This window comes from Bufo gargarizans, chromosome 1 (genome assembly GCF_014858855.1).
Source record: "Bufo gargarizans isolate SCDJY-AF-19 chromosome 1, ASM1485885v1, whole genome shotgun sequence".
NCBI classification, from domain to species: Eukaryota; Metazoa; Chordata; class Amphibia; order Anura; family Bufonidae; genus Bufo; species Bufo gargarizans.
This window is the reverse complement of record NC_058080.1, coordinates 204,086,035-204,109,453: the sequence shown is the minus strand read 5'-3', so window position 1 is coordinate 204,109,453 and position 23,419 is coordinate 204,086,035. Positions and strand designations below refer to the sequence as shown.

The 23,419-nt window shown below is 44.6% G+C and overlaps 1 protein-coding gene across 1 annotated transcript; it reads right to left on the bottom strand.

Moving 5' to 3' along the window:
* Positions 1 to 8,397: 8,397 nt before the first annotated feature.
* On the bottom strand, positions 8,398 to 12,304 carry LOC122925859 (probable ATP-dependent RNA helicase DDX4). The gene is made up of 3 exons (XM_044277213.1): positions 11,771 to 12,304; positions 9,960 to 10,379; positions 8,398 to 8,598 (listed from the first exon to the last, which is right to left on the bottom strand). The coding sequence occupies exons 1-3, from the start codon at positions 12,302 to 12,304 to the stop codon at positions 8,398 to 8,400; spliced, it is 1,155 nt and encodes a 384-aa protein (XP_044133148.1).
* Between the last annotated feature and the right edge of the window lie 11,115 nt (positions 12,305 to 23,419).

The window sequence follows — 23,419 nt, the reverse complement described above, 5'->3', positions numbered from 1 at the left end:
ATATGCAGGGGGGGAGAATAGATAAGAAAGATGAAGTGGAAGGGAGGGAAGGGACATGGTATATATGTTATCTTATATGGCACCAACTATTAATCAGAGATAAGGCTATAATAGCCTTCAGACAGATGGGACGTAAGTCCCCACTGTATCTTCTTTGTACCCTGAGTGGGGAAAAGGTATCAACAAGGGCAGTAAAATAACAAACTCCTAGTACACCACTCAGGGGTTAGAGCAAAATACGTTGGGGAGCAAAATTAAAGTTACACAAATACCATAATATCAAGGACTGAGACCTAAAAGATCTCATTTAAAGGGAAAGAAGAGGTAAAGGGAAGTAGAGGAAGAAGAAGAGGGATCAGAAGGGCATCAATTATCTGTTAACGACAGGCGTTTAGGAGTAGTAGCGACATTTCCCCGTCTAGATCTCTGGGATTTAGGGGTGCGGAGAGGCTCCCACTGAGTCACCGCAGGAAGGTTTGGCAAGGTTGACAGGTTTTGGGCCAAGTCCCAATTTTCTATAGGCAACGGCGGTATCTGGAGAAGGTCGTAGGCTCTACTCAGGTCGCTATAGGAGGCGATATGGACACGACGCCCATCATGAAGAAAGGAGAGTCCAAATGGAAATGTCCATCTGTATAAGATCCTACGATGACGCAGCAGGTCAGTAAGTGGTTTCAACAGCTTTCGTTTCTTCAGGGTGGTCTGAGCCAGGTCTTGATAAATAGAAATGGGATTGCCCTCCCAGTCCACAGAGTCAGAGTTCCTAGATCCAGCCAGGATTGCTTCTTTCACCGGAAAATGCAAAAACTTGCAGATCACATCTCTTGGGGGTTCCCCGGCTTGTGGTTTGGGGCGCAGCGCTCTATGAGCTCTTTCAATTAGGACCTCGTGCGCAGAGTCAGGGCCCAGGAGTTTAAAACAGATCTGGACAACCGTTTCAGGAACTTCCAATGCAAAAACAGATTCCGGGATGCCTCTAAAGCGGAGATTGTTTCTCCTGCCCCTGTTCTCTTGATCTTCAATTGCAGTGTACAGGGCATTGATGTGGTTCTGGGCAAGAGACAAACTAGAGACCATTTCACTCTGGTGTTGCAAAACTGTGGCCTGGGTGTCTTCCAATACTTCCACTCTGCGGCCTATATGATGCATATCTTCTTTAATGGAAGAGAGGTCCTGACTGAGGGGTCCCAAAGCGTCGGCTAGGGCTTCTTTAAGAAAAGCTCTGGAGATGGGTAGGCGGTCTGTGTCACCGAAGTCATCTTCCGTATTATCGGAGCTAGTAGTTGCTGCTTGCTTGTAGCTGGAGCGAGGCGTTCCAGGAGTTGTTTTGGATTCTTTGCTCACTGCTACAGCCGCCGTCTTCTTAATAAATTTCTCCATTTCGCCGGATTGGCTCAGCGATCTGTTGGAACTAGCTTGGTCAGTGGGTTTTTGACCTCCGATCTTGACCATCTTCAGGTCCGGTTTGCTAATAATAAGGAGCTGCGAGGGAACTATTAGCGCTTCACATATTCATTTAGCACCAGTGCAGGTTTCACAGGAGAGATGAATCTAAGCGAGAGGGGCTCCTGGAAATAGCTTTTTTTTTTTTTTTTTCCTATTATTTCTTCACTTCCCCCTTCAGGCAGTCTCACATCAATTAACTGCAGTACCACTTTAATATCTATGCCAATAATAAAGAGTTCCTTGCAGCGCTGTAAAAGACAGTGGCCGTAAGTGAGGTTTCGATTGAAAGCCCTGACAGAGCCTGAATAGGAGTAGTGCAGGCAGTTGAAGTACAGGATCGGCGGAGCGATATGTCTTGTGATGCGGCTGCCAGGTCCTGTCTGCACGGCATCAAAAGTGGATATGGAGCAGGTAAGAGAACCCCAGCAATCTTCTATTTAGTAGTCGCTAGTACAGGGGGTGCACAGGGCACTTACCGCTCCTATGGCCGAACGGTCCGGGTAGAGCTAGAGGAGTCTGCTAGCTGTGGCACTATCACAGACCAGACACGATGTGCGGCCGGAACTACTTTCGCCGGTCTCAGGCTGAGTCAGGTCCGCTTCTTCCAGCGATGCTCACTGACCACTGTTTGCGTAGCTTGTAAGTACTCCCTGTGGTAAGCAGAGTGCCTGTGAGCCGAGGGGCTATGTTGAATCCGGCGATGGGTGGCACGAAAGCTGCGGGGCACAGCGATTTAGGCCCGGAAGGGCGTGCAAATAAAGTCCGGTGCTCACCAGGGCTGACTAGGCCGCAACTCCTCGCCGCCTCGCATCCACGAGATATTTATACCGCTTTGTTCCAGGCGATGTCCGGAGCTGGAAAAAGGTGCTTTAGGCAAAGTTGAGCCCAGATTAGCCACGAAAAACGGTTTAAAACCAACACTTTCTGCAGAGCTCTCACTAGCTGCTACTGGTTAGCTCTGCAGCTAGCTCCGCCCCCCAGTGTCTATGTCCTTTGTTAGTTTAAAATAAAATATATATTTTCATTGATTTACTATATATAAATTTGGTTTTCTTTATTGTGCGACAGTCCCCATCCCAATAAACTTTTTCCCTAAATCACATCATATAATTTAATTTTTGTATAAATAAAAAAAAAAATAATGAGGTCTTCACGATCGAGCAGCAGGGGTAGGAGAGTAGTTGGTCCCAGTGCTGGACAGCTGCCAGCACGGGGCCGCTCCTCTACCCACCGAGGTGCAGACACAGGTGTCAGGGGCGTCCGTCTTATTCGTGATTTTTTTGCCACTGGCAGCAGGAGAATTTCCTCTCAGGATGCCGAGGAAGTTGTGTCTCTTGTGGCACAAGCCAGTGCCACAGAGTCCTCTGCCCCGGCTCCGAGCAGCAGCTGCACTTCATCTCCTGTAGGACCAACCCCCAGCCCCCAAGAATCATTCCCTGCTCCTGTTTGACAGCGACAGTGAGAGGGACACCTTGGGGGAGGTAATGCAGGAGGCTGATTTGCACTTAAGTCCTGAGGGTCAGGACCTTATGGAAGGGATGGAGGAGGAGATGGAGGGGGTACCACCTGTATGTACCCCAGTGACATCCCTTCCAACAGGTGCGGGCGGTTTCAGCCAGCGAAACCCCACACCTAGTCAGACTCAGGCATCAGCAAGGGGACAGAGGAGCCAGGTCAGGGGCCCCATTTCTGCTGTTCCCCTCAGACCACCACTGATTGGCCCTGTGTCTGACATATCGGGGGACGAAGAGGAGGGTGACAGAGAATTAGTGCCACCTCCCTTGTCAGGAATCAGCAGCACTGATGAGGAGGAAGGTAGGCACCAGAGGCAAATGGTGCGACAGGTTGCCAGTGAGCCCAGCGTCAGGGGCTCCACTGGTTATGGCAGTAGGAGGAGGCAGCAGCAGCCAGATCCACCTGTCCGCATCGAGCCCGAGCAGGCGCAAGTCAGCACCGCCCCATCTGACAGGAGGGTGGTACGTAAGTCGCCTGTTTGGGCTTACTTTACCCTGGCAGTAGATGATGCCACAATTGGCATTTGTAATCTGTGCCATGCCAGGGTGAGGAGAGGGAGGTCTGCGGCTCGGCTGGGTACCACTGCCCTCACCCAGCACTTACGAGTCAACCACTGGCGGGAGTGGGAACAGATGCGGGGTGGTCATAGCAGTGGCGCCACCAGCAGTGTGCAGGGGACAGCAGCTCCTGCCACTGTTCTGCAGCCACCCCAACCACTTCCAACAAGGCGTTCCCACTCCCCCGCTCCCTCTCCTAGAGGTACTGGTACCAGCAGCCAGACCTCTGCCTCCACCGCACCCTCCTCTATGTCCTCCACTGCCGTCCGGCGCCAGCCCACGGTTTCTGACCTTTTCGAACGCACGGCGCCCTATGCCCCCGGGGACCGACAAGTGCGTTCACTCAATGGGCTCCTGGCAAGGGTTATCGCCCAACATCTGCTGCCCTTCAATCTTGTGGACAGCAATCCATTCCGGCAGATGTTGTAGCAGGCACAACCCAGATGGCGTGTCCCCAGCCGCCATTTCTTTGCCAGGACTGGCGTCCCTGCCCTACACCAGCACATTGTGCAGAAGGTTTCCCTGTCGCTGGATCATGCTGTCAGTGACAGGGTGCATCTTACAATGGATGCTTGGACCAGCAGGCATGGGCAGGGACGCTATATCAGTTTTACTGCCCATTGGGTTTCCCTCCGAGGCGCCGGGGAGGGAACGGCGGCATCTGAGTTTGTGGTGCCGCCCCGGGGTGTCCAGCGGAGAACTGCTGCTCTCCCCCCACAAGCCACTGTCTCCACCGCTGCTGAGCCCCCCAGCAAGCGTCCCCGTAGCTACGCGAGTGTGGGGCACGTCCGCTGCCAGGCCGTGCTCCAGCTTGTGAGCTTAGGGGAACAGAGACACACTGGACCTGACGTTCTGGCCGCACTACAGGATCAGGTCCAGAAGTGGCTGACACCCCGAAGGCTCCAGGCAGGTATGGTTGTCTGTGACAACGGCAGCAACCTCCTCGCCGCCCTCCATGCTGGCAGTCTGACACACGTGCCCTGCATGGCACATGTCCTCAACCTAGTTGTGCAGAAATTCCTCCGAACATAGGAAGGGTTGAGTGACATTGTGCCAAGGGTACGGAGGATTACCAGCCACTTTAGACGCTCCCCAACTGCTGCCGCGTCCCTGTCCAAACTACAGCAGGACAACAGCCTGCCACCTCACAGGCTGATTGTGGACAGTGTGACGTGGTGGAACTCCACCCTCCACATGCTGGAGAGGTTGTGGGAGCAGCAAAGGGCGGTGAGGGAATACCTGCTGGACCAAGGCACTCCAGGGCCAGCACAACCACTCCCATACATCACTAATGCGGAGTGGGGGCAGATACAGCAGGTCTGCCACGTGTTGGCCCCATTCGAGCAGGCGACCAAGATGGTCAGCGGGGAGCATGTCGGCCTCAACGACGTGCTCCCCTTAGTGTTCCTGCTGGACAGGACACTAGATCGCCTGCTCGAGGCTGGGGAGAGTGCCTTGTTGGAGCAAGAGGAGGCAGCAATGCTCCAACAAGACCAGGCCCAAGACGAGGAGGAGGAGGAGGAAGAATTTGTAGACGTCCAGCAGTCTGGGCCTGGTCAGGAGGGAGAGACGGTGTTGGGGGCAACGTTAGTCCGGGGGTGGGGCAGCTCCGACCGGGAGCAGCAGCAACAGCAGCAGGGGGACCAAGAAGTCATGGTCCTGGGCAGCCATGAACAGTCACAGCGGGCTGTCCTCTTCCCTATGGCTGCCCACATGCTGCGATGCCTCCGGAGGGACCCCTGGATCAAGAGAATCAAGGAGAGGGAAGATTATTGGTTGGCCACCCTTTTAGACCCTCGCTGCAAGGGGAAACTGGAGCAGTTCATCCCAGCCAGCCGTAGACAGGCCCGGATGGATCAACTGCGGGCCTGTCTGATCAAGCGTCTGGAGCAGGCCAACCCTCGGCCTCACGCTCCAGTTCTCCCCGCCCATCTCACCCAGCAGGTGGCTGGCCCCAGCAGCACTAGCCGAGCAGGTGACCTTATGGGTGAGATGCGGTCGTTCTACCAGTCTGCACGACCCAGTAGCAGCAGCAGCAGTCACCACCAGCGGCTGGCCCGCATGGTGGCAGACTACATGGGGTCCGTTGGTGCTTCCGACAGCATGAGCACCGACGACCCCATGGAGTACTGGGTTGCCAGGCTGGACACCTGCCGCGAGCTCGCTCAGTATGCGCTGGAGTTACTATCTTGCCCCCCCTCCAGCGTACTGTCTGAGCGGACATTTAGCGAGGCAGGTGGGGTGGTCACGGACAAGCGGACCCGTCTGTCCACAGACTCAGTGTACAGACTTACATTCATTAAAATGAACGAGTCCTGGATCGGCAGTGACTTCTTGGCCCCCGCTGTCGGTTCAGGCCGTTGAAGGGTCCCTTGTCCATCCCTCTCCTTGTCTCTCCCTCCAAAACTACGTTGTTTTTTATTTTATTTTTAAATGTTTATTTATATATTTACTTATTTATATATTATAAATTTTTATTTATGAAGCAAAATCTTAATATAATCAAAATAATCATTCTAGAATGCCAAAATTTTTAATTATTATGCATGTCATCAAATTTCCTCAGCACACTGAATACATGCTGCTGTCAGAGTTGCATTTTTTTTAAGTTATGGGCTTACCATGGCCTGTTGGTTTCCCATTCAGCAGTACACATTGCTGCTGCCAACTTTGAACGTGCTGCTGACTGACATGTCATATTTCATTTATGGGCTTACCATGGCCTGTTGGTTTCCCATTCAGCATTACACATTGCTGCTGCCAACTTTGAACGTGCTGCTGACTGACATGTCATATTTCATTTATGGGCTTACCATGGCCTGTTGGTCTCCCATTCAGCAGTACACATTGCTGCTGCCAACTTTGAATGTGCTGCTGACTGTCCTGATAAGTTATTCAGAGCTATGTTTAGGCCTTTTACTAGACATTTTCCATTTTCCATCCTGTTGATGCTGCTATTGAATTTGCTGATCAGGCTGATTTTTGTTTAGTCCTTACACTACATCATTATATTTAAATGTTGATTATGCATTTCCTACTGAGTTGTGCCAAGTTATGTGTAGACCTTATGCTCAACCATTTCAAACTTCCATCTAGTTGATGCTGCATCTGTCTGTCCTGAACATGTATTTCTAATTACTCTTTATTCTCCAATTTTAACATTAAATTATGATGCTGAACTTGGTGTAGACCTTTTACTATGGTGTTTACATTTACCTGCTTTTGTCTGCCCTGTTCCTGCAGAGTTTAGTTTAGCTATGTGTGGCCTTTAGACAACAGATTTTTTTCTGTTTTAATGGTAGTTTCAGTAGTTATCCTTAATTGTTTGGCCCTTTGATTTGTATGCCTTCTACTGTTGCGTTACTATTTTACTGCTACTGTCTGGCCTAATGCTGCCAAGTAATGTGTCTGAAATATACTAAATTATTAAAATCTAACTGTGGAATTTTTTTTTTCAAGATCATGCAAAGGAGAACCAGCATGGATCACTTATTAGCTCTTGTAATATGACAAGTATTGAGTATTATTATTTTCATAAAATGGTGTTCATGTTTAATATTTGCGAATGTGCACTATTCATCGTATATTGTCAAGAATTTGATTGGAATATAGATAGAATAAAAATGTTTTTGTTTAATACATTCATGCGGTTTTACGCTTCATTCACCAAAATAATTTATTTTGTTTTATTTTATTTTAAAAATTTTAATTTTGCTTTAATTGGGTTGTTGGCGTCCATGTTGTGGTTCTTACTTTAGCAAGGTGGGGACCGCATGTGGGCTTCCATTTTCAAAAGGTTTTGTGCACTTAACATTGTACAAGACTGATTGATAAACCTAATGAAAGTTTTTTGTTTTATTTATTATTTTAATACGGACTTAGGTTCTAACATGGTGTTGTCGGTTGTCCTGGAAAGGATGCCTGGCTTCCGTGTTGACCTCTCTACATGGTTGGGTGTTACTGGCGTTATACTCATCCGTGTGGTAATCCGGTTTTGGTAATGGAGCGTTATTGCCACATGTATATATAGATATATACATTTAAATGTAATCTTACTTCTTGACAATTATATAATGATTATTTTCACATGCTAGTGTAATATAATAATAGACTTTAATCTTTCAAAATTAACTGCTGACAGAATAATAATCTTGAAGCCATGTCACCATTTTGTGAGTGATTCTACTCATTGCATCACATGTTGATGTCTTTTTTGAGGAAGCTATGCTCCAACATGTCCAGTTTAACAAACAGACACTATATCAGAATCATGCTAGTTATTTCTTTGCTGACTCATCAATTGTTTCTTTTTTTTTTTTTTTCAGACACATTTGATGTTTCAAATTTTTTAAAATAATGGAACTAATATAACTGAAGACAATTTTACTATGCAATATTGTATTATTGAGGTTGCAATTTGGATCACAGTATGGATAATTTGATACTTTTTTTAATATAAAGATACTTTTTCAAAAGTATAAATTTATTTTTTGTTAAAATTTGGTTGATACTCTATATATATTTATTATACAATTTGAATGTAGATTTGTATTTTGTAATCTAAAGCTTTGTTCAATAATACATTTGAAAGGTAATAGTGTGTTCACACAAAGGTTAATTAATGTGCGTTAAACAATAATTTTCTGTTATAAATTACGGTCTTTTTTTTTTCAAAGTAAAGAAAACTTTAATTTTGTGCTCTAAAGTTTTCAGAGCAGCCATTTTCAATGAACCAAAATAAGTAAATTTCCTAACGGCAAATTACTACCTTAAATACTGGAGTGCGATAAACAAAATTCTCATTTTTACAAACATACAACATATTGTTTCATGTAAAACTGAATCTGTAAGGATGTCTCATCTGCTTAACCACGTCTGACTAGCCCCAATCTTCCTCCTCCTCCGCTGCCGCCCGCGCTGCAGGTTGTGAAATGCCAGCATTGCTGTAACCGTTGTCCTCCTGGAAGTCACCTCTCTTCCTGCTATCCACTGAAGCAAATTTGCTTGGCTGTGAACTAAAGGTTGGCATGCCATGGGCACTGAACGCCATCTCTTCAAGCCAAGCAGGTACTGTCACGAACTATGGATCCGATCGCTCCGGATCCCACAGCTGTGACGTAGTGGTCTGTGACGGAGTCTGCGCACACACAGAGACCTCACGTGACCGGGGTATTACCATCCGGCTAACACCCCCCCACTACACTTCGGTAACTGCCACCACGTGGGTTCCCGGTCCACGAGCCGACTATCCGGGTCATTCACTATCACACAGATCAGTGGATGAACCGGATATCACTTATTGACCAACCGCAGTCAATCACCCCATCTACAATTCCTAAATGCAATTTAACTAACTACCTGGTAACGTCTCTTCAAAGGCAAAGTACGTTGTTCAGCAGCTTAGAATATGGAAGACTTGGCCATTTAGATTTTATAATCTTTAATAAGAGGTAAAAAGCAGTGCATACAAGTCTAATGAAAATGACTATAAATCTACAGAATAATAATAACAATATAAATAATCACGACAGTTCAAATGAAAGGGAAAAAGATGAAAGAATACTCTGGAGGGTTTCAGATGGTCGTTCATATGTCCTTTTTGAATCCTTGCAAACCCCTTTTCAGTATGTATCAGGGGAGACCCTCAAAGTTCTTCTGATACCGGGATATGCCGTCAATGTCCAATTAAGTGTCTGGTGATGTTCCATGGGTCTCTCTCCTCTGTCCTTGTGCACAGATTTTTATGAACTCTCCCATGGGCAGGAGACTTACTCCTGTCAGCCAATGGCAGCAGAGTGGCTGTGAAGCCTAGGATTGGCCTCCAAGTGTTTTATGACCCCATTAAAGTTCAGTTCCTACAATGAGGATTATACTTAAGCCCGTATCTCCCTGATACATCGGCATATTTTTATACAGAATACATATTTGCGATCCTTATTTATTTACATACAGAATGAGACCACACACGGTAATGCTGGGACCTGTAGTTCTTCTACCACCCATAGTTCAGCTACAGAATCACATTCTCTAGTCATATTTGATACCCAATTAACCACAATACTCTGTAGAGCCTGGATCTGGTGTCAGAAAGGGCATAAGTTGATTCATAAAAGAAATATGAAAGTGGACTGGTTTTATGCCCAGAGCTAATTATGGGCTATTAGCTCTCCTCAAGCCAGACCTGGAAATTAATGACATCACGCTCCAGCCAGGCTTGACAGCGAGCTGATCTTATCTTAAAGGACAGGATGAGCTGGGCCAGGTATAGCCTTTATGACCTTTTATAGCCGGCCTCACAGAGTAGTGGTAATAAAAGTGTCCATCTATATCATAGGTGACCCAGGCTTCAGGAAGATGAGAGTTCACTGTTATTTTACATATGCCAGAAGCATATAAGATGGCTACCCAGAGGAATTATGTATGCATGCCGGCACAAGGTACCTCCTGGTGAGCATCGGTTAAAACTTTCACTAGTCCACGGACAATTTTTTGATCGTCATCACCAATCTTATTAAAAAAAGAAATGGCTTTTCCAGTGTTGCCGCAGCGTCCGGTTCGGCCGATCCTGTGAACATATTCGTCAACATCGCCAGGGATGTCAAAATTTATCACATCAAGGACGTTCTCGATATCGAATCCTCTGGCAGCAACAGACGTGGCAACAATCACAGGACACTGTCCAGAGCGGAAGTCGCCCAGAGCTTTCTCCCGCTCTCTTTGCTCTCTGTCCCCGTGAATGCTTGTGCAGGAGATTTTTTCTTGACAAAGAAATGTTGCAATTAAATCCGCCATCTTTTTGGTTTTCACAAAAACCATTGTGCGCTCATGGCCTATGAGTTGTAAAAGTTCCAGCAGTTTAGCCTGTGACGAACTGCGACCGCCGCGGCCACAATACGTCACAAAACCGTAACAGCACCCCTAGTGGTCAATCCGCAAACAGGCCTCCCAGCCACTTTCAGCACACCGACAGTCTAACTTGAGTCCGTACAGTCGATAGGCTGAAAGTGCAGGGAGTGGACCGCCGATTGACTGCAAGTAAGCGTGTGCGCGACCGGACCGGAACCACACACAGGGTAGTTTAACTGCCACCACCTTGCAATTTATGGGAGCAAGGAACCCACTATCTAGATAACAGAACCGAGTAGCTTTCTCTTCGGAGAGGCTAGGGTAAGTTTTTGCACTGTTTGAAAACAGGCATATGGCTAGAGAAATGACTTGGAGGTCATTTATTATATATCTATATACAATACAAATTATCACGATGCACAGTAATTATAACACAATAATCAAGGAAAGTATAGTCCAATAAACAAAAGGGAGAAAAGAAAGAAAATACTTAGTTTCCGCAGAAAAGATGTCCGTTGGTGAAATAGTCCGTTGCAGGGATAAAGTCCAAGAAGCCTTTGTCCAGTGTAATATGCCTACAGCCCACGGGTTCTCTTGCTGAGGCCCTCTTCAGGTGTTGTTAAAAGTGGAGAACTCCTTTAGCAGATTCTAGGTCTTTGTTATAAAGGGTCCAAGAATCAAGGCAGGGAATTGAGAGTCCGCCTGCTGGGCAGGCTGTATCCCTGAGATGAATGCCAGTCCTGAAATATGGTATGTGCCATATCTCGGGATGTCTCCGCTGTACACAAGTAACAAGCACACATTCACATTCCCCACAAAATATGGAGTCCAGGGATACCAAATATGACTATTATAACTGGTTCTCTGATGGGGTAACACCATAACTTTATCTGGGCATCTCCTAGAGTTATATTTGCCATATGTACATGTCCAGTGAATTCTGAGTGACACGATGATGTAATTTTTACGTCCGTAAGATGCATGGTCTCACTTAAAAAGGTAAAAATCATATCTCAGATTCATGTGTCAATCTAGGAACCTTGGTGCCGGCCTGTCTGAATCAAGCTATCTTACCAACCCCTTATGGCAGCAACACCAAATGGCTCCCCCCAGGTGTAGTCTTCACACCTAGCTGTGATATCTCTGCAGAAAGGAAGTTCTTTTGACAACCTAAGAAAACCAGCTGTAATTGCATTATCTGCTGTGCATCTATTGACTGACTTGAACAAAAGGACTATGTTGTTCTCTGGGTACACAGAAGGAGACGCTCTGAGTAATCAAATTGTAGGTTCTGGGGCCTAGGGAAATAATTACTGTTTAATAGACCTACTGATCAATAAGGGAGAGTAATATTGATAATATTGGGAGGACGGTTCAATATTCTTGCGGATCATCAGTGACATAGCCCTCTTTCCATACTCTTCCACTTCAATTATCTGCTGTTCGACATCACTGCACGCGCCACCAACTTGTCCAACAACCACGAACAGATAATCTGGCTTCAAATTCTCTCTAGCAAGATTTTGTATGGGCGTAGGGAACGTGGCACTGAACATTAAAGTTTGCCTTTCTTCTCTTTTTGGCATTCCTTGACTTGACAACAATTTTCTTACATCTTCCATAAAACCCATGTCCAGCATACGATCAGCTTCATACAGAACAAGGTATTTCACTTCGCTCAACCCAATCTTCTCCTTGTTAATAACCTCCAGTAACCTCCCAGGTGTCGCACAAAGGATGTTGCAGCCTTGAAATATCTGGCACAGTGAATTAGACGTTTGTGTTCCTCCATAGATTACAACTGGACGAACGACAGTTCCGTATGCAAATTTCCAAGCATCTAGGTAAATCTGATTGATCAGCTCTCTGGTAGGAGCAACAATTATGGCTTCTGGTTCCTGAAGATCTTTAAACTGACTCGCTGCAACCCCACTTTTCATCATACGAGCCAAGATGGGCAACGGTCTTTTTTTTTAGATAAATGATTTATTGTACAATGTTATATTGGCCTTTTCAATAAAATATAATAATAATGAACTGTTATAATTTTTTGATCTAGATAGTTTATTTTATTAGGACAACATTGTATATGTAAGCGATGAATACACATGCTGTACTTGGGGGTTCAATCAGTTTTTTTTATACTTTTATAATCGGTCTTCCACATCCCCATCTGTTTAAAAATTTTGTCTGCTGCAATATAATAACTTGACACTCTCTATTACTGCTTAGTTATGCCAAACTTTGTGTAGTAATTAGAATACTACTTTAACTTACCTACTGCATGCTGATCTTGGCCTGATACTTCAGAATTCTGTGTAGTCATTATACTCCACCGTTAGCATTGACTTCTTCTATTGTCTTGATCATTGAGAGTTATGTGTAGGCCGTATAATCCACTGTTAATATCTAGCTACTGCGGATTATGCTGCTGTCTGTTCTGATCATAGCGAGTTAGCATTCAGCCTTTTGAGAATACACATTACCCGCTGCAGCCTGTCCTGCTGAGTTAGGATGAGATTATACTCGACCGTTAATATCTACCAGCTGCAGATGCTGTCAGAGTTATGTCAAGCTAGTTGTTTGTCCTTTGTAGCTATGTAAAGTCCTTATACAACACCATCAGCTGTCCTGATAAAGTTGATTTTTCAATTTACTAATCAACCTACAATGTTAACTTTACCAACGGCTGCTGTCCAGATGAAGCTGACTTGTATGCCTCAGAATATAACGTTAGCTCTAACTGCTGCTGCTGTCCTGATCAAGTTGATTTGTTATGTATATACCTCATAATAAAACACTATAAATACCTGCTGCTCCTGCTGCTGTACATTTAAAGGTGACTTGTAGCCCTCAGAATACTATAGCTCTACCTGCTGCTGCTGCTGTCTTGATCAAGTTGATTTGTTATGTATATGCCTCATAATACAACACTACCTGCTGCTGCTGTCATGAAAAAACGTAATTATGTGTAGGCCTTATACTACACTATTAAGATGTACCTACTGCTGTTGTCTGTCCGAACCCTGCTGACTTTCAACGTTGACTAAAGGCTCCTTTACTGATAAGTCTGCAGTTAAAATTATACAAAAACATAACCTTATAGAAAAATAAGTATGGAATTAATATAACTTAAGAAAACTTTTTTAATAAAAAAAAATATTAGAATAAAATTAAGGGAACCTTTGCAGTTCTTCCTGCAGGCTTGCGAGCTCCTTCAGGTCCTCCCCATATTGGCATTCAAATTCCTGCAGCATTCTTTGGGATTTTTGAATGAGGGCTCTTAATTGCCTGATTTTCCCATGCCTCTTTTGCATTAGAGCAATTTTTGCAGAAATTTTCTTGATTACTGTTAAGTCATTATTGTCAATTAACAATAAGTCAATTAACAATAAGTCATTTATTTTATTTTGTGTAGTATGTAGTTAAGTGCAGATAATTTGAGTGTCATTTTTAAAGTATACCATAATAAATGTAGTTATATATTAGATTATTTAGTGACGTTTTAGTAGTTTTAAATTAAATTTGTTGTGTTATAGAATATTAGTTTATGTAGATTAAAGAGTTATTGTGCATGTCTGTTGTTTGATATTACTGTGGTTTTTGTTGTCCCATTATTATTGTTACTTTTATGATCTTCATCACCTGCTATATAATTGTAGGGTGCAGTGTTTCATGACTTTCAAAATTTCTCCGTACTATTTTTGTGCCAAATATAAAATATTTGCCCTGGGGACAAAATGGCTCATTAACCGTGGTCTAATAGCTGATCTACTAGTCCAGAGCAGCTAGCCAATTATATAAAATAAGGCCTTTTCAGGTATTTGTCAAACACCTGCTGTCTAGATCTCTCCTATTGGACGTATTTCAAAGACATAAGCATTGCTGCTACGTAGCTGAAGGGGGCGGGGTGGTAAGTAGGTGTCATGTGGAGGTGACAAATGCTAAAAAAAGACTGTACGACAGCACCTGTTGCCTTAGAGGTGAAGCAGGGGACAACAGTGTTTTGTTCCCCTGCAAGCTCTGATATTGGCTGTTACAACTCTACAGCCAATGAAATAAATTCACATATGTGGTGGTGTTCAGGTGAATTATATGCTAAAAGTGGAACTAAATGTGGGGTGCATTTAGTCCTGTAACCACTTATTTAATAAAAAAAATGTGTGTAAATTCCTTTTTTTTTGTCAATTTGAACAGTTTTTTCTAGAAGACAATCGTTGGCTCATTATGTAAAATTGCGGATTGATCTAATTGCTTAGCATATTCATTGAGGGGTATAGTTTGCCTAATTGAATCACTTTGTTTTGTTTTCAACTCTAGGGTCACATAAGGGTGTCTTCTCATAACATGCGACATAGCTCCCAATTACTATTAATTTAAATCCTTTAGCCTAAAGCCATATTGTGCTACTTGCAGTCTGAAGCTGTGCGACCAAAGTTAAGGGTTTTGTGCACAACTGTTTGTAAATATACATATTGTTTGTAATACGTTTAAGATTTTTTTATGATTTAAACACTACAATGTTTTCAAATAAAATAGTTTGTAATTTATATTTTGTTCAAATTATTTTGATTTTTTTAACGTTTTAATAGATTACCGTTGGACAATTAAATCGTTAACAGACTTTATAGAATAACTTTGGATTAAATAGAGGGTGTGTGGTTTCTGAAATGGGGTTATTTATTTGTCGCTGACACTATGTAGGCCTCAAAAAGTGACTGCATAACCAAACTGTTATTGAATTATATTTCTGTTAATAAATTATATAAACATGATATATGCATATGGCGATTGTAAACTTATACATGTATTTAATCTCTATTAATCTATATTGTAGCATCATTTGAAATTTTTATTTTGATTATATAATTTTATTTCTAATATTTTTTTAGATTAGTTACTTTTTTAACAAAGATGCCATTAAAATTTGGACTTGATTTTACCACTGTCATGAAGTACAATGTGTAACGATAAGATAGAACTATGCCCGTGTAAAGTAAACTCGTTTTAAAGTTATTAGCACAAACATAGATACCGTTTAATATTTAAGAAAAATGTTTAATTAGCGTTAAAGTAGAAATGGGCATGGGGTACTGAGGGTTAAAGTTTCTAAATATGTGATGTATACATAATTACAATGATGTGTAAACAAATTTACCCTCCTGGTGCGGGGTGGTAACTAACGCCTCATCCTCTTCTTCAGGAGCTGGGGTGGCGATCTCCTCCTCAGCAGGAGCTGGGCCAGATGTTTTTGGCCCTTCAGAGGGTCCGGGCTCGTCAGACACCTCCACAACAATCCCCACATCAGGTGGGTTGGTGGCACCTCGAGGACTGTGGGAGGGGCCCGCCTGATCATCCTCCTCTGTGGAGACCTCCACTACATCCAAATCCGCTGTGGTTAGACGGCGGCGGACCATTGGCACTGGAAGCCCTGTAATCACACAACGTTTGGATTTAGGCTCAATTTAAATGTCCATAATGTCTTTTTCATATCCACCCACACACAAAAAAAAAAAGGGACACCGGCAATGTGCGTGACGCATTTTGAAGACCGCACGTCAATGTCAATAATATAATATGACTATTCTTGGCTTCAACTGAGGACAATAATACAAGGATTATTAATAAATATCATCAAAAATACAGCAAAAAGTATTTGTTAGAAGGTGTAAATATTATATTTAATGTTCACGTTATAAGATCGGATTGTATTGCGATTGTGTGTGGGGTCTGATCAATCGGACATTGGCCAGCTGAGCTGATATGTACCTGTCTAGGGTACTTATTACAACAATGATGAATATCTAATCAGACATCATAAAAGACAAAGTTATATTTAGTGCAAAAATATATTCGTTCTTTTTTTTTTAAGAACTGAAATGTGGACCCAGAAGTGCGGGTCCGCTTTTCTGGAGACGGGACGCACATCGTGCGGCCCCCTTAGAGATGAATGGGTCCTCAAGTCAGTTCAGAAAAATAAATTATGAAATTGAACACTTGTGAATCGGGTCTTGGCTGTCATTCACGGAGCGGATGTCACGCACGGCATCTGCTCGTGTGAAACAGCCCTAATACAGATTGATGATTGCTGTTTATCTAGATATACACACACACACACACATATATTTATTATTATGTGTGTGTGTGTGTGTGCAAAGTACAAAATCAGCCGGTTACATCATACATCACTACCGCGCTGTGTGGATATATATATATATATATATATATATATATATACAGTACAGACCAAAAGTTTGGACACACCTTCTCATTCAAAGAGTTTTCTTTATTTTCATGACTATGAAAATTGTAGATTCACACTGAAGGCATCAAAACTATGAATTAACACATGTGGAATTACATACATAACAAAAAAGTGTGAAACAACTGAAAATATGTCATTTTCTAGGTTCTTCAAAGTAGCCACCTTTTGCTTTAATTACTGCTTTGCACGCTCTTGGCATTTTCTTGATGAGCTTCAAGAGGTAGTCACCTGAAATGGTCTTCCAACAGTCTTGAAGGAGTTCCCAGAGATGCTTAGCACTTGTTGGCCCTTTTGCCTTCACTCTGCGGTCCAGCTCACCCCAAACCATCTCGATTGGGTTCAGGTCCGGTGACTGTGGAGGCCAGGTCATCTGGCGCAGCACCCCATCACTCTCCTTCATGGTCAAATAGCCCTTACACAGCCTGGAGGTGTGTTTGGGGTCATTGTCCTGTTGAAAAATAAATGATGGTCCAACTAAATGCAAACCGGATGGAATAGCATGCCGCTGCAAGATGCTGTGGTAGACATGCTGGTTCAGTATGCCTTCAATTTTGAATAAATCCCCAACAGTGCCACCAGCAAAGCACCCCCACACCATCACACCTCCTCCTCCATGCTTCACGGTGGGAACCAGGCATGTAGAGTCCATCTGTTCACCTTTTCTGTGTCGCACAAAGACACGGTGGTTGGAACCAAAGATCTCAAATTTGGACTCATCAGACCAAAGCACAGATTTCCACTCATCTAATGTCCATTCCTTGTGTTCTTTAGCCCAAACAAGTCTCTTCTGCTTGTTGCCTGTCCTTAGCAGTGGTTTCCTAGCAGATATTTTACCATGAAGGCCTGATTCACACAGTCTCCTCTTAACAGTTTTTCTAGAGATGTGTCTGCTGCTAGAACTCTGTGTGGCATTGAACTGGTCTCTAATCTGAGCTGCTGTTAACCTGCGATTTCTGAGGCTGGTGACTCGGATGAACTTATCCTCCGCAGCAGAGGTGAATCTTGGTCTTCCTTTCCTGGGGCAGTCCGCATGTGAGCCAGTTTCTTTGTAGCGCTTGATGGTTTTTGTGACTGCACTTGGGGACACGTTCAAAGTTTTCCCAAATTTTTCGGACTGACTGACCTTCATTTCTTAAAGTAATGATGGCCACTCGTTTTTCTTTATTTAGCTGCTTCTTTCTTGTCATAATACAGATTCTAACAGTATTTTTGCAGAAATGACTGCTTCAATGCGGCGTGGCATGGAGGCAATCAGCCTGTGGCACTGCTGAGGTGTTATGGAGGCCCAGGATGCTTCGATAGCGGCCTTAAGCTCATCCAGAGTGTTGGGTCTTGCGTCTCTCAACTTTCTCTTCCCAATATCCCACAGATTCTCTATGGGGTTCAGGTCAGGAGAGTTGGCAGGCCAATTGAGCACAGTAATACCATGGTCAGTAAACCATTTACCAGTGGTTTTGGCACTGTGAGCAGGTGCCAGGTCGTGCTGAAAAATGAAATCTTTATCTCCATAAAGCTTTTCAGCAGATGGAAGCATGAAGTGCTCCAAAATCTCCTGATAGCTAGCTGCATTGACCCTGCCCTTGATAAAACACAGTGGACCAACACCAGCAGCTGACATGGCACCCCAGACCATCACTGACTGTGGGTACTTGACACTGGACTTCAGGCATTTTGGCATTTCCCTCTCCCCAGTCTTCCTCCAGACTCTGGCACCTTGATTTCCGAATGACATGCAACAGTCCAGTGCTGCTTCTCTGTAGCCCAGGTCAGGCGCATCTGCCGCTGTTTCTGGTTCAAAAGTGGCTTGACCTGGGGAATGCGGCACCTGTAGCCCATTTCCTGCACACACCTGTACACGGTGGCTCTGGATGTTTCTACTCCAGACTCAGTCCACTGCTTCCGCAGGTCCCCCAAGGTCTGGAATCGGTCCTTCTCCACAATCTTCCTCAGGGTCCGGTCACCTCTTCTCGTTGTGCAGCGTTTTCTGCCACACTTTTTCCTTCCCACAGACTTCCCACTGAGGTGCCTTGATACAGCACTCTGGGAACAGCCTATTCGTTCAGAAATTTCTTTCTGTGTCTTACCCTCTTGCTTGAGGGTGTCAATGATGGCCTTCTGGACAGCAGTCAGGTCGGCAGTCTTACCCATGATTGCGGTTTTGAGTAATGAACCAGGCTGGGAGTTTTTAAAAGCCTCAGGAATCTTTTGCAGGTGTTTAGAGTTAATTAGTTGATTCAGATGATTAGTTTAATAGCTCGTTTAGAGAACCTTTTCATGATATGCTAATTTTTTTAGATAGGAATTTTGTGTTTTCATGAGCTGTATGCCAAAATCATCAATATTAAAACAATAAAAGGCTTGAACTACTTCAGTTGGTGTGTAATGAATCTAAAATATATGAAAGTCTAATGTTTATCAGTACATTACAGAAAATAATGAACTTTATCACAATATGCTGTATACTCAGGACCTGTATACTCACAGTGAGATAGAGATATATGAGGTAAAGGGATGATTTGCTATGTTTCACAACAGGTAAAAATAAGTAATAATTTGTAAAGGGTGATAAAAAAAAAAAAAGTACCAGGGCAGACTCTCTGACTGAGCTCTTTGACCCATTCCGGGTGCCTCCTTTTCAGGTCAGACTTTTTGACGATTTGCATTTCGCAGTGGGTCCGTCCAAATTTTTTTTCTAAGGCCTTGACGACTCCCACGACAATCGCCCTCTTCTCGGCCTGCTTCCGGGTCCGGTCATATCCCTTATTCAACATGCGCTGCAGGATAAAGATGCAAACATGTATTACAAAATTTAGGAAATACAAGGATTATTAATAAATATCATCCAAAACACAGCAAAAAGTATTTGTTAGAAGGTGGAAATATTATATTTAATGTTCACGTTATAAGATCGGATTGTATTGCGATTGTATGTGGGTGGGGTCTGAGCAATCAGATATTGGCCAGCTGAGCTGATATGTACCTGTCTAGTGAAGTGACGGTACGATATGGGGTGCACCCTGGGTAACGCTAAATGAACCAGCAAATAATGGCAGGAAGAAATTTGTAATTTTTCTAAAGACCAATAAGACATGGGGCCAGATTTATCATTACCTCAAGTCAGAATAATGGAGTGAAAAAGTCGAAAGAAAATGAGCAAACGCTAAAACTGCGCACAAATTTGAGACTTTCTCCTGCTCTGCACTATGCTCGCCAGTTTTATGAAAGTGGGCGTGTTTTCTTATGTAGATGAATCTCTAGACACATTTACTATTGGGACTATTTAAAAAGTTGCAAAAAAAATGCGCTAGTTCACTCCAGTGAGGACCATGCTTATCTTATGAGAGTTTTTAATAGAACATGCAACTTTTTCGTAAGGACGTGCGACTTTTGTAAAGCTGCTTACTGACGGATAAACTGCTACCGTAAAAAGGGATGATCATAAATCTGAATTGGCTAAAACTGACTTTAGACATTTGTGAAAGTGGAGTGAGCTGTCGGAGTAATGATAAATCTGGCCCTATGTGTTTGTGTGTGGTATGCAGTGTTTGGTATGCAGTGTGTGGCAGGAAAATGTATATGCAATGTGCATGATATTTCTTTGCTGTCCATACATGCATACATACTTCTTACAAAGTGCTGTGATGTCAAAACAATACTTATTACAACAATGATGATTATCTAATCAGACATGATTAAAAATAAAGTTATATTTAGTGCGCAGATATATGCGCATAACTGCACATAACTGCGCATAACTGCGCATGCGCGAATATGTAAACATACTATTGCTTAATAATTGAAGATGATGCTAGCTTTAGTGTACTAATAATCTTAATTTTAATTAAGACAGGAGGCGAGTATTTTGCATTAACTCCACAGCAGTAAAGAAAAATGTAAAGAGTAACAAGTAGATCAGCATAGTATATAAGGGTCATGCTGCCTGTACACTTCCTCTTTCTAAAAGCGACATCAAAGTCCAGGTTGAGCTCGAACATCCAGAAATTCAACGAAAACTGTAACAGCGGTTTCTGGCGAGCAGAACTTGAGGAGACTTCTGGTAAACGAGGTTGGAGGTAAGACCGAACAAAGCTCTCATGTCATCCTATGGGGTCGTAAGATTAACAAACCAGCGACCAGTGGAGGACCTGAAGAGGGTTACACTGAAAGGAGAGTATAAAATAGGTTAGGTATAGAATCGTAACTATTCACGCTTATGGGCTTTAACAGAATAGTGTAAAGTTAAATCATTACAAATAGCGTGCAAATTATCTAGTGGCTAAATGTATGGTAGGTGTAAGTATGTAATACAACTAAGAACTGTCCGTCAGGGAGGCAATACTTAGGGTGAGAAATTCCGAATATGTCCCAAAACAGAGAGATTATTAAAATCAAGCCCCATATCCGACACCTTGAGATTCACTCCCCCAAAGAGTCAGGGTAGGGAATAGAAGGGAGGGAAAATACTCGCCTCCTGTCTTTATTAAAATTAAGATTATTAGTACACTAAAGCTAGCATAATCTTCAATTTTAAAACATGACAGGAGGCTTCCTATTTTGCAATTTTAACGCTGAAGAAGAGATGTCCCAGCAGAAGGGGGAGTGCGAAAATAAAAGGTACGGAAAGTAGATTCCCTAGACCAGTCCGCCGTTCGGAGAATATCCGAAAGGGACGCCCCTGCTATTAGGGCTGATGAAGCCGCCGCTCCGCGAACGGAGTGGGCGCCGAAAGCGGGGTCTATACCTGTGAGGGAAAGGATCCAGCGGATCCAACGGGCCAGCGTGGTGACAGAGACTGGGGCGTAAGGGCGCACATAGGAAACTAGGAGTTGACCCGACGTAGAGGAACGGAGTGAGGAGGTAACCGAAACATAACTGCGAAGGGTGGACACAACACAGAGCTGCGGGTCGTCTGGAAAAAAGGGATAAGAGACCGACGTCGAACCTGATTTAGTGCGACGAGAGATATGGAATGTGACTCCTTCAGGGGTCACCTCAAAGGCATCGACATCGAAGGCCCGAACGTCCGACACCCGTCGGAAAGACACAAGACAAAGGAGAAAAGCGCACTTAGCGGATAGTTGTCGAAGGGAGAGGCGGTCATTCGGAGGCCAATCCCTGAAAAAACGGAGAACCAGTCCCACGTCCCATAGGTGATGGTATTTGGGGGCTGGGGGGCGGCGGAGCCGCATGCCGCGGAGTAGGCGACAGACCAGAGGATCTTTGCCGACCGGGAGGTCCCCGACGGGAGTATGGGCTGCCGAAATCGCGGAGCGAACGACGTTGATAGAGCGATAAGAGCGGCCAGAAGAAAATAAGGAGGAAAGAAAATTAAGAATCATGGGAACAGGTGCCGTAAATGGATCGGAGTCCCCTTCCATGCACCAAGTAGACCAGGAGGCCCAAGCTGAAAGGTAGCAGCGTCTAGTTCCCGGGGCCCATGAGTCCCATAAGAGGTCCCTAGCAGTCTGCGATAGTCCGCTGACTCGCCAGGAACCCCGGAAAGAGACCAAGCCACCAGGGGTAGTCGATCTTCCAGGATGAGTGGGTGGAGACATTCTTTGGGATCCGTGAGCAGGTCCTGGAAGGATGGAAGGAGGAGAGGATCCATGTAGGAGGAGGCCAAGAGGTCCGGGAACCATGGTTGACTCTGCCACAAGGGCGTTATGAGAACCAGTTTGATTTGCTGTGTCCGCATCTGGTGTAATGTTCTCGCAATCATGGAGAATGGGGGAAAAGCGTAGGCTCCTGTCGCCGGCCATTGTTGGAGAAATGCGTCTGTCGCCTTGCTCTCGGGGTCCGGGAGCCAGCTAAAGAACTCCGGGGTCTGGTGATTGTTGCGAGAGGCGAACAGATCCAGGTGAAAGGGACCCCTCCGGGCTGCCAGGGCCCAGAAGATTCTCGTGTTCAGCTTCCAGTCGCTGACGTCTCTCCAGTGGCGAGAGAACCAGTCGGCTGCGAGGTTGATTTCTCCCGGCAAGTATTCCGCTTGTAACGTGATATTGCGAGGGAGGCAGTAGTCGAAGATGTCCCTCGTGATATCCGACAGTAGGCGTGAGCGAGCGCCTCCTAGGCGTTTGATGTACTGGACTGCGGAGATGTTGTCCATGCGAAGGAGGATGCAACAATTCGAGCTCTTCCGAGCCAGGCTGCGAATCGCGAAGGATCCTGCTAGGAGTTTGAGGCAATTGATGTGCATGGAGAGCTCCTGCGTCATCCATGCTCCTCCCGTGGAGATGGTTCCATTGGTGGCACCCCATCCCCACAAGCTGGCGTCTGATTCTAAAACGAAATCTGGAGTGTCTCCGAATATGGCCTTGCCGTTCCAGGCTTGCATGCTGTCCAGCCACCATGACAGCTCTTCGCGAACTTCTGTCGTCACCGGGACGGGTTGATCATAGGTAGGTCTGTGGCGAAGGTATTTTGCCTTGAGTCGTTGCATGGCCCTGTAGTGGAGAGGACCCGGAAATATGGCTTGAATGGAAGCTGAGAGGAGTCCCACAATCCTGGCCAGGTTGCGTAGAGGGATGGAATCGAGTCGGAGTACTCTGCGAATCTCCTTGCGAATGGTTGTGATCTTTGAGGTTGGTAGCCTCAGAGTGCACATCGTCGAGTCGATCTCGAAGCCGAGGAATTGTATCGTCTGGGTAGAGGTCAGCTCCGATTTCTGTTGGTTCACCACGAAGCCCAGAGATTCCAGTAGGGATACTGCCAGGTGAGTGTGTTGGCGTAGTCTGCGTTCGTCGGAGCAGAACAGGAGGAGGTCGTCCAAGTAGATGATGCATCGAATGCC

Excerpts from the sequence above, each read along its gene's own strand:
- LOC122925859 (XM_044277213.1), bottom strand. The coding sequence starts at position 12,304 with ATGAAAAGTGGGGTTGCAGCGAGTCAGTTTAAAGATCTTCAGGAACCA. Across the intron at positions 10,380-11,770 it reads TGGAAGAGTATGGAAAGAGG|GCTAAACTGCTGGAACTTTT; the intron begins GCTATGTCACTG and ends AGTTCGTCACAG. Across the intron at positions 8,599-9,959 it reads TAACCGATGCTCACCAGGAG|TTCGTGACAGTACCTGCTTG; the intron begins GTACCTTGTGCC and ends TCGGATCCATAG.